This window comes from Cyprinodon variegatus, unplaced genomic scaffold, assembly GCF_000732505.1.
Source record: "Cyprinodon variegatus isolate N-32 unplaced genomic scaffold, C_variegatus-1.0 Scaffold273, whole genome shotgun sequence".
NCBI lineage: Eukaryota > Metazoa > Chordata > Actinopteri > Cyprinodontiformes > Cyprinodontidae > Cyprinodon > Cyprinodon variegatus.
The window spans coordinates 449,102-466,964 of NW_015150726.1; the positions used below are offsets into that span (position 1 = coordinate 449,102).

The 17,863-nt window shown below is 40.5% G+C and overlaps 2 protein-coding genes across 3 annotated transcripts in view; one reads left to right on the top strand and one right to left on the bottom strand.

The window, feature by feature from the left end:
* Window positions 1-531: 531 nt before the first annotated feature.
* On the top strand, window positions 532-7,080 carry trmt2a (tRNA methyltransferase 2 homolog A). 2 transcript variants are annotated; one of them, XM_015383012.1, is made up of 12 exons: window positions 532-621; window positions 1,026-1,641; window positions 1,780-1,888; window positions 3,483-3,664; window positions 3,750-3,864; window positions 3,941-4,056; window positions 4,141-4,252; window positions 5,217-5,339; window positions 5,492-5,567; window positions 5,651-5,767; window positions 5,839-5,935; window positions 6,776-7,080. In XM_015383012.1, exons 2-12 carry the CDS (start codon window positions 1,040-1,042, stop codon window positions 6,921-6,923), a joined length of 1,797 nt encoding a protein of 598 aa, XP_015238498.1. In that variant the 5' UTR covers window positions 532-621; window positions 1,026-1,039; the 3' UTR covers window positions 6,924-7,080. The 2 variants fall into 2 exon arrangements, with proteins under 2 accessions (XP_015238498.1, XP_015238499.1); XM_015383013.1 differs by having other exon boundaries at window positions 613-735.
* Window positions 7,081-8,224: 1,144 nt separating this feature from the next.
* Window positions 8,225-17,863, bottom strand: part of dgcr8 (DGCR8 microprocessor complex subunit) — a 15,415-nt gene continuing 5,776 nt past the window's right edge. Inside the window, exons 4-14 of the mRNA XM_015383011.1 lie at window positions 16,474-16,616; window positions 15,182-15,476; window positions 14,902-15,099; window positions 14,713-14,814; window positions 13,296-13,394; window positions 11,683-11,765; window positions 11,452-11,552; window positions 11,187-11,293; window positions 10,971-11,098; window positions 10,716-10,829; window positions 8,225-8,576 (exon numbers count right to left, since the gene is read on the bottom strand). Of these exons, the coding sequence (XP_015238497.1) occupies window positions 8,493-8,576; window positions 10,716-10,829; window positions 10,971-11,098; window positions 11,187-11,293; window positions 11,452-11,552; window positions 11,683-11,765; window positions 13,296-13,394; window positions 14,713-14,814; window positions 14,902-15,099; window positions 15,182-15,476; window positions 16,474-16,616 (1,454 nt within the window). The 3' untranslated portion in view covers window positions 8,225-8,492. The remainder of the gene's footprint in view (window positions 8,577-10,715; window positions 10,830-10,970; window positions 11,099-11,186; window positions 11,294-11,451; window positions 11,553-11,682; window positions 11,766-13,295; window positions 13,395-14,712; window positions 14,815-14,901; window positions 15,100-15,181; window positions 15,477-16,473; window positions 16,617-17,863) is intronic.

Sequence of the window (17,863 nt, forward strand, 5' to 3'; positions counted from 1 at the left end):
TATATATATTCACCCTGCAACCTTCTATGCTCCATAGAAGATGGCTGATGCCCTGACAGAGTCCTAGAAGGTCTTTAGGAGGGCCCCTAAGCAGTAGGACCCTGCTGTGACCCTTCTTGTAGGCCTAGAGAGCCTCATTGTTGTGAGTCCAGTCCAGTTTGTTGTTCATGTGAGCATCATAAGTAATAGGCCTAACAATTAAAACTTAAATATTTTGAAAATAATAATTAAACAAGTTTATATGTCCTCTCTGCCTCCGTTTGTGCCAGACACTGTATATTATCCCTATGGTTATGATAAAAATTAAAAAAACATGAAAGGTTATCAATTACATCAAACACTAGCTATTTTTGTTGTTATATATATCTCCAAACAAATGTACATAAAGTTGTACCTGACAATAAAATGAAATAAAAATCAATCTAATTTAACTCATCTTGTTTTATTTGTCCTTTCATGGTGTGGAAAAGTGAACGCATGTTTTTTTGACGGCGCGCGAGTGCAAAAGGGACACTGTCACTTTAAGAAGCTTCCTCTTGACGCCGCACGTGGTCGGACCAACATGGCGACGCCCTGCACTGTTTAAGCAGAAGTGAAATCAGCGTTATTAGACGTGTAAAGGTAAGGCTCGTGGGGAAAAATAAATCCAATGAATAATTTTTGGAGTAAATACGTATTTTTCAGCGAGGCTGTGGAGTTTGAAATGTTCGCAGAAACTTTCCTGTTAACAACAAAGTAATTATCTTCCTCTAACATTATAATCTGGGTGATAAAATTATATCTACAAACACTTCAGCTCTGATCATAAATCCTTATCTTAGCTTTTAAAATCTTTGATAAAGTAAACTGTAATATTTGTGTTTTTTTATATATTGCATGGGAGGTGGTGTGATTACCACCATCTGCTAAACCTTAGCAACATATTTAGTTTGCAAAAAAAAAAGTCAGTAAAGTTTACCATATTTTAACAAGTAAAATACGTAAGATGTTAAGTAATGACTGTGGTTTGTTTGTTTGTATCATAGCAGCCAACAGGGTGATGGCGGATCTTCCAGGTGATGCTGCTGCATCCTCCAAGGAGGAAAACCCTGATGATCTCATCCAAGACTCCAACACTGATGCCCCCACATCCGATCCTGCAGCTGAAGGCAGCGAGGCCAGCTCCGATCCCAACAAGTACCGTTACATCAAAGAGGACCTCTTTACCTCAGAGATCTTCAAAGTGGAAATCAGAAATCTGCCCAAGTTCATCGGCTTTAACGACCTGAAGAAGTTCCTGGTCAAGCACTGCTTGAATCCTCACAAGATCAAGCTCTTCGGCAAGCAGAGGTTTGCCTTCGTCACCTTTAAGAACGAGGAGGAGCGCGACAAGGCGATGAAGATGGTGCACGGCATGCAGTGGAAGGGCCAGGTCCTGAGCATCAGGCTGGCCAAACCCAAAGCGGACCCCATCCTGGGTAAGAGGAGTCGAGAGGAGGGAGAAGGGCCGGCGTCTAAGAGACCAGAGAGGGAAGAGGAGGAAGAGGAGCCGCTCAGTGTGCAGATCGCCAACGCTGTGACTCCTCTGTGGAATGTGCCTTATGAGGAGCAGCTGAAGATGAAGGAGCAGGAAGTGGTGGAAACTCTGCAAAGACTGGCCAAGTAGGTGGTCCCATCCACAGCTGCGACGCCGAGTCTCGGTGTCTGCCTGAAGGACGGCGTTCCACCAATCCTCTGCTTTCATGCTCTGTTTGCTTTTATTTATATTTAACCAAAACACTTTGTTTTTGTTGTTTTCAGGGAGATTGGCAGCACCAACAAGGCCTTACTGCCATGGATCTTTGCACAGAAAGCGAAATTAAACAAAATGTGTTGTCCTCTTGAAACTATCCGACCTTCTCCAACACAGGTACGTTTTATCTGCGTTCAGCAGAAATCAAGCTTTGCAAGTATAGATTCTTTTAGAAAGCAGGGATAAGAGCAGAGGTTTGGGCTGCTAACCTGATAGCAATGCCAAAAGCAAAAAAAGGGAGTGATTTTTATGAATTCTCAGTCTCTGCACTAATAATCTCTGAGTTAAATATGCAGGAGGCAGGTGGACTAATCACAGTAATCAAATGTCTGAATTCGGTGGTGTTTCTTGTATAATATGTCGTTCCTATTTTGGTAAACAGTTGTGTTTCCTGGATCTCTGCTTCTGTCTCCTTGAACCCCAGTCGGCCTCAGCAGATGGCCGCTCACACTGAGCCTGGTTCTGCTGGAGGTTTCTTCCTGTTAAAAGGGACGTTTTTCTCTCCACTGTCGCTACAAGCACTCTTAGAGGGATTGTAAAGTATTTTGAATTTGACTGACGTGACTGGGCATGTCCACAGCTGCATCAGGCAGCTGTTGCTGCGGTGGAGGCGAATAAATAGACAATCCTACAGTACAGCCTCAACTGCTTACTGCTTTAACTGCTTTGTGTTCCTCCAGCCTCCATTCGGTTGACCAAATAGTCATCCTATAGGTTGACCAGGCAGTTTTAGACCAAAATACTTGAATCTAAACATGTCACTCAAGCAAATGTCTATAAATGGGATCAATGGTGACTGGAGCACTTATGAAAAGCCCAAACTGCCACATATTCAATAAATAAAATAAAAAGTGGCAGGATGTAATGTTAAAAAGCCAATGTTACTTGTGATGCATGCTTTAAATACATATATTTTTATACTAAATAAATAATGAAATGTATTTATTGAATTATTAAATACATATATAAACAAAAAAATACATGTGTGTATATATATATATATATATACCCATATTGTACCTAAAATCACTGTAACCAGTCCAAAAAAAAAAAAGAGCGTGTACAGCTGATGCTCATTATTAGATTAAACTTTGTCATTACACAGGTACAGGTACAAGGCAACGAAATGCAGTTTAGGTCTAACCAGAAGTGCAATAGCAGAAAGTGCAGGATAAATTTTGGTTCCATAAATATAGGACTGTGTTTCTACTGAAGAAGTATAGAGATGAATACCATTATAAATCATGAATTTAATATATAGATAACTAGTGTTATGAACTACATTAACTGCGGGATATGTACCAAATATAATCTACAGGTGGATATTACTATAGAAAAAGGTTTTTACAATTATGTACAATAGCATATATACAGATGGGTTTTACTATAAAATGAATAAATAAAGTTTGGACAGAAGCTATCTAGATTAAAGTGCAGTGGAAGGTAATTTTATATTACAGTTAAAGTACGTTATTGCAAATGTATATGTAAACAATTAGTACAGTGAATAAACAGTCGGCGGTCTCAAAAGAACTCAGTGCTTGCAGTTGTAGCTACAAGCATGCTTAGCTGGTTTTCCTTAGATAGAAAACTTTGAATCAATGTGACTGTATGATCTGGAGAACTGTAAAGTGCCTTGAGATGACTTGTGTTGTGAATTGGGGCTTTAGAAATAAACTGAATTGAATCAAAACTGTGGGGTTCTTGGCAGACGGAGTACAGAAACAAGTGTGAGTTCCTCATCTCGGTGGGGGCTGACGGGGAGGATAAGACCATCGGTTTCCGCCTGGGGAAGTATAAAGGAGGCTCCTGCGCTGTGGTGGGACCAGCGGAGACCTGCCACGTGTCCACCGAGGCGAAGCGGGTGGTCCACCAGTTTCAGAAGTTCATCAGGTGCTTTGACTCTCGCTTTAGCTGTCATTCTAACCCGTGCAATGTAAAATAGCTGGTGTTTATTTTTCTGTCCTTTTGGAAACAGAACCACCCCGTATTCTGTGTACAGTCCCGAGACATACGAAGGCCACTGGAAGCAGCTAACTGTCCGCACCACCAGGACCAAACAAGCTATGGCCATCATCTTCTTCAACCCACAGGTGATCAAACGCTTTCTATAATTGATCGTCTGTGGTGTGCTGTTTTAAAATCCCTGATTTCTGTTTTCGCTCATAGAAACTTGAGGAAGAGCAACTCAACACCTTGAAGAGCTCGATGAAGACCTATTTCTTTGAAGGGGACGGTAAAGAGAGCGGAATCACCTCTTTGTACTTTGTTCGTGAGGGTCAGAGGTGAATGAAACCAGTTTTCATCAAGTCAGGCTTCCAGATTAATCTGGATTGCAGAGTTAATCTCAATGTTTCTGTCTTTTAAAGAACATCTCCCAACCTAGAAGACCTGCCCTGTGAGCTCGTGGCTGGAGAGAGCTGCATTCACGAGGAGCTGCTCGGCCTGAAGTTCAGGATATCCCCTCACTCCTTCTTTCAGGTAGGCAGGAACGATGGAGAATAAAAATATATATGAGTTCAGCATCTGTTAAGAGTCACAGAAGGAGGATTAAACTCAGCCTGTGAGAACATTGTTTGGATTAGGCCTGCAAATAAAGATTATTTTGCTAATTGATTAATCTGTTATTTTTTTTAAATTAATTGATAATCGGATAGCAAAGAGATTTTTTTACAGAATAAAACCAGATGAAAATGAATTATCTTAAATGTAAAACATATATTTTTGGGTTTTACTGCTCTAAGAGTGTTGCTCTGTCATCTAAATTCATGTTTTAGAATCTGTATAATACACTTAAAGTTTAATCGATTACTGAATTAGTTGACAATTATTTCAATAATTGATTAATCACAATTAATCTGATCAATTGTTTCAGCCCTAGTTTGGATTAGACAGAATTATTGACAAATAGGTAGATGTCTTGCTCTCAATTGAGTGCTTGGAAGAGAGACAGGCCCACAGCATCACAGATCCTTCACCATATTTAGCAGTGGGAATGAGGTGCTTGATTGTTTTACAGAAATGTGTCTGTGGAGCAGGATTGTCCTGCAGTGTTTCCAAGTTCCCCTGCTTTAACGCTCCATTTAAAGGATTGCAGTTTAGCTGGAGGCTAAACAAAACTTACAGGAAGCAGGTAGAGAAATCAGAGGATCAGAAACAGATTTTTCTGTGGAGTTAATCAGATACATCCATGTTTGAGATGGTTGAATAGAAAATGCTTTAGTTATTTCTGTTAGTTTCGCAAACATCCTCCTAAGAGACCAATCACTGACCTGTTGCTTTTTTTAAAATAAAAAAATCCTTAGAGGAGCCAATCAACCTATAATCTTTGGAAGATAAAACAGGCCCTCAGCATCACAGCCTCTCCACCATACGTTTCACTCTGAAGACCTTTGTTCCATCTTGAATGGATGCAGATATCTGAGAGCTGTGCGTTTGTTCCCAGGTGAACACAGGAGCTGCAGAGGTGCTGTACTCCGCGGTGGGGGACTGGGCCCAGCTGGATCAGGACAGCACGGTTTTGGATGTTTGCTGTGGGACGGGAACCATCGGGATCTCCCTGGCTAAAGTAACGTTCTGTTTTTACGTTATCAAATCTGGTGTTTTCACATCTTTAGAATAAAAGTGTTTGATCATCGGAAGTCTGTCTGGACCAACCATGTTTTGTCGTGAAAGTTTGTTTGATGGTAGATGTTATTTTTAATGAAGTTTTGTTTGTAGAGAGTGAAAAAGGTGATTGGGATTGAGCTCTGTCAGGAAGCAGTGGAAGACGCCAAAATAAATGCAAAGCTGAATGGTAGGACTCGGACTAAACTGTCTAATTTTCTCGGCGTGTCATGAACACGCACACAAAGTAGTTTTTTTCTTTACACCTTAAAGATCTCAGCAATGTTGAGTTTCACTGCGGGAAAGCAGAGGACGTGTTCCCCAACATCCTGAACGCTCTGGTGTCGCCCAACCTTACAGCTATTGTGGATCCACCCAGGGCCGGCCTGCGTGAGTACATAACCAGAAGCCGTTAACAGCCACCTCTAGAGAAACTAAGAGCTTTTCTTTTTATAAACCAGACTCCAAAGTCATCCTAGCCATCAGGAGAGCAGAACATCTGAAGAGGCTGGTGTATGTGGCCTGCAACGCCAAGGCAGCCATGACCAACTTTATCGAGTAAGGCTTTATTTCCAATGTCTAGACATGATGCTTAAAAGTCGTGTAAAGATGTTACCTTTTACTTGTGTTACCTTGCAGTGGTTTAAAGATGATCTGTAAAGAATCCCTTCCTCTGATGCTGCACACCTCTAGTCAGCTGGCTGAAAGCATCTTCCCTAATAAGAAGAATGTGGCTAAATGGAAATATTTAGTAATACTCTAGAGATGGAGTGGGGACCCCCTAATTATTTATATATATTGCATGAAAACGAAAGTAATTTCTCCCTGAGATTACTAAAGTATTTCTGATTCTGATTCCTGGTTGATGGGACAGGTGTTGTGAATGAAACGGTGCCCAGCTTGAAAAATCTCCTGTGTGTCGCTGAATGTGAGCATTGATGACTGAAAGACATCTTCTGCCTCCATTTATCTGTTTACTACAGTCTGTTGAATTCATGTTAATGTGGATTTAAAGACATTTCAATTAGTGGAAAATTGCAGGGGGGAATATATAAAAAAAAAAAAAAGTCTTATCAACCAAGACGTTCGTGACCCCCATAACTACGCGGACCCCCTGTTGAAGACTTCTGCTCTAGAGTTTAACTGTTGGAAAGTCCATTACTGGTGAATGTTGATTCACTATTAAATTTATTTAATTCTAAATTGATTTAACCACCAAATGTATTGAATTATAATTTAGGGACAGTGGGAATCATTTTAACCATTTAAAAAAAATACAACCAAAGCAAGTATTAAAGCCATGGGTAGCTTTTGCTAGTTATTTAAGACCGATGTGCTTAGGGAATGATTAAAAACAGAAGTAATGTTTCCTTGAATCGTCTCGTCTTTCGTCCCCAGCCTGTGCAGATCTCCCTCTAACAGAGTTCGTGGAGCTCCGTTCCGTCCGGTGCGAGCGATGGCAGTGGATCTGTTTCCACAGACGAAGCACGTGGAGCTTCTTCTACTCTTTGAGCGGGTGGACTACGACTCCCAGCAGCAGACTTAGCATCGACCAGACTGATTTACTTTTCATTTTCTAAATTTCCACATTTCCTATCTTTAGGATAATATTTTTCCCTCTTGTATCTAAATGCTCACAAAGTCTTCAAATGTAAAAAGAAGTACTAAGTTTTGTCTGTTTGTGTGAATAAAACCAATTCTAATTGACAGTAAAGACATTTTTATTTTGCATAACAAATATCACTGAAGTCAAGAGTTCAGGTTGCAACACAGTTTCTAGGCAGCAACTTTTAAACAATCTATTGATACAACTCCACATAAAACCAGTATAGTATTTCTCTCAGACACCTCGGTGAGACAGACATGTAGAGATGGAGGGAAACATTCTCAAAGCAATATTAACGTATGCCTTCTAAAACAGAGTGGAAAAGCACAGCAGTTAGTATGTTTCTGCTGCAGCCGGCGCCACAGCTGAACCTTTTTAGAAAATGCATAAGACTGGATGTAAGCTTTGGTATACGACGTTCCTCCAACTTTTACAAGGCTGCCTTCAGAGGGTTTATATTATTTAGAATTAAAAAGATTTCCTCTAACAATGATGGAAAACACCCATAAAGTATTAAGACAAATCTAAAAATTCTGCGCTTTCCTTTAATCATTCTCAGCCGGTCTTGAAGGTACCGATTGCCTCAGTAAATGCTTCATCAAGTAAACGGGGGTTGGTCTTTCCACTTCCTGTTGAAGGGGGGTTTTAGGTCCAAACTCTTTATTCTAAGCCCTTCATGAAATGGATTAACTAAGGCAACGTGTAGCGGACTCTTTGTATTTTTTAAGGGCTGAGATGGAAAAATGAATATAGTGTAGAAAAACAAAAAGCTAAATAGTTCAAGAAATGTTTAACCTAAAAGTACTCCGACCCCAGAGTGGTTTTACTACAGAGGCGGAGGCAGAAACAAAAAACGCAAAGCCATCATGATGCATCACATCCGACCGAACGATTTGCAAACACTGATTCTCCAAACGACAGCATGACTGGAAAAAGAACCACACAGACACACAAGTGCATACAAATATTCAGTTAACGCACGTCTTCGTCATGCAAACGAACGCCACAGCTTTTCAGTACAATAAAAAAAAAAAAAAAGTACAATGTAATGCTTTGCCATCCAAATTTTTCTGAACTATGATGAAAACGACTGGCTTTCTGATTAAACGGATGGTATAAATACAAGCGTTAGTAAGTAGTCCCTTCAGAAAACTTCAAGCACTAAAAAGAAATGACTTCCAGAAATAACACTGACAATAAAACCAATGTTTGCGTTTCCTTTTACAGTTAAATAAGCATGCATTGTGGTTCATATTCTATCAAGTCTGTTTTTTTTTTTTTTTGTTTTTTAGGATGCATCTAGAGAGGTAGACTGTTTTTTCAATCTCTAGGCTCCAGTAAGTGCATTCAGGCCTGTTCTGGCACCTGTTCACTCAACCTATAAAATGTAGCAGAAGGAAGCAGCGAGCAGCTCTACTGGTCTGATCAGTGTGATGCGTTTGTTTGGACACCATGATGCCATTCACCGTTTTCGGCAGTGACTGGCTTTAGGTGCCGCGATCCCCAGACTTAAACATCGACAGTGCAGAGGGGCTCGCTTCCAGGCTGGGCCGACTCCATTATGGTCATCTTAGGTTTGTTTCTTGTTTCCTCCTGAGAAAAACATAAGAATTGCATTTAGTATAGCCTTACAGATTAACTGAGGAAATTACAGAATTTATAATTCTGTGAGAAAGTCAGCAGAATACATTTAATTAAAGTAAGATATAGGCTGCCTTTTTTCTCAAAATGTGTTTTTGAGTTTTTTTTCCCTCTTTTACAGTTTAGAAATCTCGTTCATTCAGGGTCAAAATTACTGATTTTTTATCATTGCAATAAAAACCACATACAGGTGATTTAGTTTGATGCACCATTTATTGAATCTGATTCTCAAAAGTTGCTGCAACTCACATTCAAACTGAAAATAAAGTGCTTTCAGCAAATTTGTAGAAAAGTATTACAGAAATGTTTCAGATCTTTTAATTTTGATAACATCCTGAAAATCTGCTAATTATAAAACCTAACCTCACCAGAACTGGACTATGAGGCACCAAATGTGGAATATTTAAAGCCCAATGTGAAAACTGACTTATTTTCTTCCTGTTTGCACAATAAAAACAAGCTTAAAATAAAGTGTCAGCGCCAAGTTGGGCCTCTAAACTGCGCCGGATCACTGCAACAACCACAGGTTTGAAAACTAAGTAGAAAACCCTTAAAAATGATCCTTTATTTTTAGATTTATCTGAAAAACATGAAAGGTGTAGGGGAGGATTTTTGAGAATCTTTGAAAAGACGCCTATTAACTGCTTGGGAGGGCATGCACAGTACCATTTCTCCTCGTGCACGCTCTGTTTAAAAGTTGCCGTTTGCATCGCTCATACAACCTTACTTTCCAAAAGAAGATTTGCAATTTTTCCACTATGTCAGACTCATCACCAGTAAAGGTGTCAAGTAACGAAGTACAAATACTTCGTTACTGTACTTAAGTACACTTTTTAGGTATCTATTCTTTAATCCATTACTTATTTTTCTTCCTACTTCTTACTTCTACTCATTACATTTTCACACAAGTATCTGTACTTTCTATTCCTTACATTTTTAAAACAAACCTTACTCATTACACTTGGCTTCAGTTTAATGTTTATAAATCAGGTCATATGCACCATCCGATGCAGATCATTGGCTCCATCCACATCTAGTGAAAACTAGTGTAATTGAATGAGTCATATAACAAAAACACTCATTGGTTAGCTAAAGGAAATCATCAGAAGCAAGCAGGTGTTCTTCAAACTGTAAACGTGAATTGTCTATAACATGCTGCAATGTTGGATTCAGAAAAAGATCATCGGAGACCAACAAGACCTCCCTCATCCTTGGCCTTCTCTCAAAGAATTTTTCAAAATAGTTGAAAATTTGAGCTTTCAATTCATATAGTGCAAAAGTCAGCAACCCGCGGCTCTTTAGCCTCCCCCTTGCGGCTCCCTTGAGCTTTTTAAAAAATGTATTAAAATAACTCAAACACTCATTGGTTAGCTAAAGGAAATCATCAGAAGCAAGCAGGTGTTCTTTAAACTGCAAACGTGAATTGTCCATGCCATGCTACAATGTCGGATTCAGAAAAAGATGTTGAAATGTCTTAAAGGTTGGACACAGCGTATCAGGAGACGGAGACCAACAAGAATCCCTCCTCCTTGGCCCTATCTCAAAATTTTTTGAAATAGTCGAAAAAGTGAGTTTTAAATTCATATAGTAGCGTCTGGCTGTTTTTTTTAAAAGCTTACTTTATAATTTTATACTTTAAGTAGTTTTTGGAGCACATACTTTTCAATTTTACTTAAGTCAAGTTGATGGGTCAACTTTTACCGTTGTGTTTTTAAACTGCAGTATCTATACTTCTACTTAAGTAACAAAAGTGTGGACTTTTGACACCATGCACCACCATGAAGTGAAAATGGGGACGAGCACGTAGGACGGCCTTAGGTAAACATAACAGAATGATTGACAATTAGGAGTATCACTTATTTTGATGATGCAGCCGGAAAAATATGATACTCCACTATACCTTTAACTTGATGCTGATTAATTTGTCAAGAGCTTTTTGTCTTTAAACGGTTTAGTGCATTTGTTTCAGAAACAGACATTAGGAACAAATACTGTAACTCTCCAAACCTCACTAAAATGTGGAAATCCTACAGATCTGTATCTTTTAGAACGTGCCCCATAATGGAAGTGGATAAAGCCATTGAATCATACCCTCTGAGCCGCCAGCTTCTTCATTTCCTCCTGCAGTTTGTTCAGGATGTGAAGGTTGGGTTTGTTCTTCTTGGCAAACTGCTGCAGCTCTATCACACTCTTGTCTGAACTCTCCTGAAAAACATGTTTATCACGTGAACTAGAAGCTATACAGCTCTCCACCCACGTTTTCCTTTAAAAATAAACTAAACCAACGCAGCTCTGCACCATCAGGTAGACGTGACATTTTTAAAGCCGATCCAGACGGCGCCTCACCTTTTTGACCATCTTGTTGCTTTCTCTGCCGTACATGCGCAGCAGTGAGCCCCAGTTCTTAACGTGGGGGTGGAGCATCTGTAGGATCTTCTGAGATGCCAGCTGTTTGCCGACCCTCTTGTTCTTACCTGGTGGTGAAGAAAACCAGGGAGCAGAATTCATTTAAAACCTCTACAAGGTGAGAAAGTTAGGATGGAGCTCACTGAATCTACTTACACCAGCCTTTCACTGTATGCTTCCCACATGTCATAACATATTCACTCTTCTGGTTCTTTCCAGGGATCACCTCAAATTTAATGCTGGTGTCACCCATCCCATGGTTTCTAAAACAAAAGAGACCTTCAGACCACAGTCCTGGTTGTGCTAAAGTAAAAGCCTCATTTAAGATAATCTTTTTCAATATACTGTATATTTCTAAAGAGAATTCTAAATAAAATCTGCAGCGAGTAAATGCAATGAAAGGATCTAGCATCTAGTTTACCTTTTAAGGCACTCATGAAGAATCTGATATGGTGAAAGTAGACCAGCCTTGTTGGTCAGCTCGTACACTCTGGAGTCTTCTATACTGATATGATTAAAATACTGCAGGACAGAAAAACAGCACAACAGTTAGAGTCCTATTCGAAAGACATTCAGGTTCAAATGAAGGTTTTCTTAGGAAACAAGGTCTGATTGAAGGGCTAAAGGTTCTGGCATCAGTGCAGCAACGTACCTCTAGTTCATCGCCCTCGATGGGTTTCTCCTCCGAGGTCTGCTTCACAAAGTCAGGGATGAGGATTTCCAGTGTGGCTCGGGCTGAAGTGCACAGAAGGTCATAAGTCAGCGCATTCTACATTAACTCGCTTCTTCAATTTACCACAACATATATGCCTAGGAAATATGAAATCAAAGAAATGAAAAACCTGGTCTAAACAGGATTTCATCATATTTGCTTTTTTTTCTCTCTTTTTAAATCAAAGCTCTTCGTAATTTTTCCACATCAGCAGATGCATCAGCTTCGCCTCGTCTGTTCCTGTTTGGCTGTGACACCATCCTGGAGAGAAATATCAGCTGTGCTGCTTCCATCAACACCTTTGTTTCTAGATGTTGGAGCCTGGCCTAATTTTTAGTGTAGTCCTGTTTCTCTGACTGTGACTGGCTGGATGTGCTCTCTTCATCCTCTGACATGGGAGCTGGCTCGGAGCTCATCTGCCTGGCTGTGCGTTTCCTGGACGGGGCCGCCTTTTACAGCTGCTTTTTGTGTCTCTGCTTCTGTCTCCTTGAACCTCAGTCGGCCTCGGCAGAGGGCCGCTCACACTGAGCCTGGTTCTGCTGGAGGTTTCTTCCTGTTAAAAGGGAAGTTTTTCCTCTCCACTGTCGCTACAAGCATGCTTAGTGTGAGGGATTGCCTTTGAGTCAATTCAATCAACTGGTTTTCCTCAGTATAGATCAACTCACACCAGCAGCATCTCTAAAACTTAGTTTGTGTAAAAAGAAGCATTGTTTATCTAGTCTGAGGATTAAAAACTCAGTTTATTAATATTTGAAGGCAGGATCTTAATCTTGACGAACCGACTGCACAGATTACTTTTTCAGGTGGACTTTCTACATTAAAAATATATTAAAACTATTTTTTAACCAATTATAAGAGTAAATACAGCAAAGGCGCTCTCTACCACTGAACACAGCAGCATCAGACGCATCTGGACACACTTTACTGGAAAAGCTTCAGGAGCCTCAAAGATGCACTTGAGATGTGTCGGATCTTAATGTGAACATGCATTAAAATGAAGCAGCAGAAGCTTTTTTGATGCTTTTTTGATGTGTGGTTTGAACGTAGCATAAGTGTCATTTTAATATGAATCAATTTATCCTCGTATCTATTAGGTTTTACATTTAAAAGTTAAAAGGTGTGAAAATCTTAAATTTTCCCCACACCATCTACCCTCCTTATCTGGACCTCCATAATAATCCAAAGCTGTGTAGGACAGTGTTGATTTGCCAAAAAACTTAATTTCGATTTTTTCTTTTTGAGTTTCTGCAGCACGGCCAGAAGCACATGAATTATTGAAGGACTCCAACCCTGCATGAACATGTTCTCACCTCCAGCTTCATGTCTGGATCCAGCTGCTATCCTTCCATCTCCTGCTGTGTGCTGCAAAGCTACAACCCTAACCTATTTGGTGTCCTACTCTCCTTAAATGTAATCAGCGCAAAACTCAGCACCTGCACGATTTGAACTAATGCATTTAATTTTTCAGCCCTATTAGGAATCCTGTTAACTAAAAGCAGACACACTGATCTGAAGATAACCGAAGGAACAGGAAAGTGTGATTGAAAAATTACCAGCTTTGTTTTTGGCCAGTTTTTTACTGCTTGCAGTTCCTGTGCCGTAAGTGACTCCGTCTATGATGACTGAAGCACCAAAGGGTTCACTTGAGTTCTCTGTGGAGCACAAGAAGACCGTCTGCTGTGAAGATTTACAAAGAATAAAAAAATAAAATAGAATAAATCAAAAGTAGAAAGAGAGCTGACTATTTCCCTGGTGTGTAGGTGAACGGCTTTTAGCTTTAGCCTCGAAATAAATCAGAGGCCGTCTCGCAATATGCGTACTTGTGCGTCAGCCTCAGCCCTAGTACCGTTCCAATTCACAAGAACAGCAGACCAACAACAGACGAAGTCGCCGGATGTTGTTCTCGCCCCTCCCCATTTACCCAGCATGCATCAGAGCAGACTTGTACGTTTTTGAGATTGACAGCTGTCCCAGCATGCACTGCGGCAGCAGCAGCAGCTTCCAGGTTAGCGCTCGCAGAGCTCAGAGTATTAAGTTAAATGTTCCCTTTTCGGTTGCTGTTGTTCAATAAAAGTACATTTTAAGATCATTTGATGCGAAGATTTTATACTTTAAAGCGTCACTATATGGTCCTTTTAACGATTTAATATGTAATAAAAGAAAGTTGAGGACCGCGGCAACCAGCGGACCTCTGAGGCTAACGGCAGCCCGTCTGCAGCAGCCCTCTCTCTGCATAGCCGTGTGTGAAGTACCGCTGGCTCTGATGGCGATTTTTTTGTCTTATTTAGCAAAAAATGTTTATTTGAATTGTATTTATCTGACTGTGTTAATTATTATTCCCCCAATAAATGACAAAAGTAATAATTTATCATTATCTAGAGACTATTAATAACAGGAGATGAAATGCAGCTCTAGATGAGCCGAGCCTGTGGCGACGTCACGAGTACGCTTTTGTTCCAGTTAACCCATTTTTATGCTCCCGTTCTCACAAAGTCCAGACTTTCCTGTAATCTTCTCAAGAACGTACTTGGCGAGGACATGAGTACGTACTCGCGTTTTTGTGAATTGAGAAATGACCAGGAACTGTTTTGTAGTTTATCCCGATGAGCCTCCAGTACACAGCAAAGTAATTCAGCTCATCTCTGCCGCAAACGTTTCAGTGATTTTTCAGATCCATATGCAAAATGCTTTAGGGAGCAATAAGCAAGCATCTCCTTTCACATATATTCCCTACCTTGTGTTATTCCATCCCATAATCTCAAAATAAAATAGCTTTTGTTTGTATTGAGACAATATGCTCAGTTTGATGTTTTAATACTTCTGCAAGTGACTGTAGAAAAGTAAAAATAAATGTACAAATGAATGGAAAACACATTAGAGTAACACGTTATCTTCAGCTACAGAACAAAGCATCCATGTTACTGCAGCATCAGGCCGTTTAACTAATGGAGAAACTAAACAGCCACTTACCACAATCAAAGAAGTTGTAAACAGGCCGAACCTTCAGGACCCGCTGCATATATTCATGCAAGATGCAAACTTCAGACTTCCCATTCGGGTTGATGACAAACTCTGCATAAATAAAAACATCATGAGCAATCAGCTTCCTTCTGACGGGGAAATGATTCCGGGTCTGTGTGGCGTTTCCATAAGGCTCACCTTTCTTAGTGGGAGCGTCCTGGACCGACAGTGTGATGAGTTTCTGGTTGGCAGGAAGGATGGGCCTCTCCGATTCTGCCTGCTTCCTCTTCATGTCTCTGTTGAACTGTCTGCGCTCGGCCCAGGTGCGAAACTTCTTAACGGTGACTTGTTCAAAGTCGAAGCATTTTTCCAGGTAAAGACGGAATTCTTCAAGTTCTGCAGGGAAATAAGATTCAATCAATTGAATCCAAATTTATACTGAAATGAAAAAAGCCATCAGCAGACTCAAAGTCCTCACCTATGGACTCATCTTTGCACACCTCCACCTTGGCCTTGACCTGCCCTAAGGCTCCCTGGGCGGTGTCGCACGCCTGCGCCTCTTTATTCTGCACGACACCATCTTCCACACTCTCTCCTTCCTCCACAGTGGATGACGGGTGTTCCTCCTGCTCCTCTGCTTTCTCCCCGTCAGCAGCCTTCACCGGAGGCTCCTCCACGTTAGACGTTACCTCTCCATTCAGATCCCTCTCCTCCTGGTCCTTCATCTTTTTGTAGTGTAAGCAGGGGATGCTGCTGGTAGGCGGGTCGTGTTTCTGAAGGAGAAACGCAAAGATTTCAGAAATATTCTTAATAGATCCTTTTGTCTCCAGGATGGAAAATTACCTATTTCAAGTGAACATTCAGGAGATGGGAAAAGTGTATCTATATCTAGAAAACACAACCGCTTATCTTTCACACAATACACGGTCAGTTATTGACATCGGTACATCAAATGTTGCCGTAGCTCCCGACAAACGTGCAGTGTGCGCGACCGCAAGAACAGAACCCGCCCCCTTCTTTTTGGCTTCCGCACTTCTGCAGCAGTGTGTTGCATTGAGCTTGTCGCAGATATTTTTGATTTATGCCCAATACTGAAGTGCGGTCTGCGCTATGTTATTCCACGCTACAACGCAAGAGGGACAATCATGAACTAGCTGTGGGTCTAGATACGGCCGAGGCGGTGAGAAAGTGGGGGCAAGTTTGTCCGACAACAGAGGGACATGAGGGCGAAAAAGAGCGGGGATCCAGGTGGGAAAAGGGTCCCAGCGTTCTCGTGCACCTCACTGTCCTAGCTGGTCCATCTTCACGAGTCATTTTCCACAATGGCGGTCATACAAACAAAACAAGCCGGTAAGGTACCAAACAGGAAATGCGTATAGCGTAAAGAGGATCTAGATATGACCAATCAGACGCCTCCTGTCTGCGGTCACCTACAATTTTGGAGAGGTGCGTGTCTGCGTTCACTGTGACACAAACGTTAACAACCTTGTTTCTGAGAATAAATCAGGCTCAATACTGTTAGTTTCAGAGCGCCCCTTTGCTACCATTGGCTGACTAATGCAAGAGGGATTTCAATTGTCTTTTTAATTTATTTACAGTCCATTTATTTTTGGGTTATTTTTTTTTACCCACGGGCAATCTATGAACCGGAATACTTTAATTCCCGCTGTAGTAGCCACTAATCGCCACGAACCTACTGTCCATAAATACATACATACAAGCCGTTCTAATTATCACTGTGTCTCCAAAGTGACCCTCGTTGCTTCTCACCCTGATGCTGCCCGTTCCAAGGAAGTATGGTCTGGACCAGGTGACCACTCTGGTCTCTCTGTGCAGGTAGACTGGAATGCCTGAATTATGGAATGTCATGATCCAGCCATCGGGAAGAGGCTCCGTTGGTGGACGGCCTCGACCTGCCAGAGGAAAAGGAAAAGCAGGCATCTCGGTTAGAGCATCTCTGTTCCTGCATTACAGGCGGCAAGGAGCAGATCCTGTGCTGAAGACATTTAAAATGAGTAAGACTGATAGAAAATAATACATCACTTATTAAAAAGCAGCTCATTGAAAAAAACGCAAGAAATGGGTGTTCAACCCTGTTCCCCAGGATCCACTGCACTCCATGTTTTAGATGCGCCTCTGCTCCAGCACTGCTTTATTAAATTATAGCTTTCAATTCTCAGCCGTCATCAGGGGCAGCAGAGTACGGTGTGCAGGTTAGGAAATTCTTAGGCCATAGGTTTCAGGAAAGCTAGGAGCCTTTTTTTAGATTCAGTGTGTTTCGCAAAAGGATTCATCTGTCGATAATTTTTCTGACTAATGGATTAATAATCGGATATGAAAAGGTTCCTTAAAGAAGACTTTTTACAAATTTAAAACGGGTAAAACTAAAACTTTTCTACTTGAGGAGTTCTGGATAGAGCATATTGACAGATGAAAAAGATCTTTATCTTAAATGCGAAATGCTTAACTAAATTAGTTGCCGATGATTACAATAATTGATTAATCTAATTAGTTGTTTGAGCCCTAATTCAGTGAAATCTTGACCAACCGGGACATAGGTTTTAGTTTAGCAAAGCTATATTGCTACCTACAAACATCCCTGTTTCCAATGATTCACTGCAGGTCAACGCAGATTATTTAAGCTCAGGCGTCAATAGCAGATGATGGCGGCAAAAACTGATTATAAATTAATATTGAACTTTCTATGACCAAAAGTAAACTGCATACATTTTTCAGCCAGAATGTTGATTTGTTTAATACAATTATCTCCTTGGTTGGTCAAATTTCAGTGAATTTTTAAAGAGTGTATACAGGAATGAGCAACTCTAATTTAATGCTTTTTTAATGCTCTTAGAAATTATTTTAATGTAATCAACAAGTACCCATGACTCTCATATATACACGGCAAATTCCTTCCTCATCTTTACCGTCGATAGGCTGCAATTCCTCGATTTCCAGCCAATTTGGTTGTAATTAGCATTTTCCCCATTTTACAGCCTTTTCTCCGCCTCGAGCTTCTTTTCGGAACATACGGCTTTACGATCAACCGGAAGCAGTTTTGAGCAAATATATATATGTGTATGTGTATATATATATATATATATATATATATATATATATATATATATATATATATATATATATATATATATATATATAT

Excerpts from the sequence above, each read along its gene's own strand:
- trmt2a (XM_015383012.1), top strand. The coding sequence starts at position 1,040 with ATGGCGGATCTTCCAGGTGATGCTGCTGCATCCTCCAAGGAGGAAAAC. Across the intron at positions 1,642-1,779 it reads ACTCTGCAAAGACTGGCCAA|GGAGATTGGCAGCACCAACA; the intron begins GTAGGTGGTCCC and ends TGTTGTTTTCAG. Across the intron at positions 5,340-5,491 it reads TCGGGATCTCCCTGGCTAAA|AGAGTGAAAAAGGTGATTGG; the intron begins GTAACGTTCTGT and ends TTTTGTTTGTAG.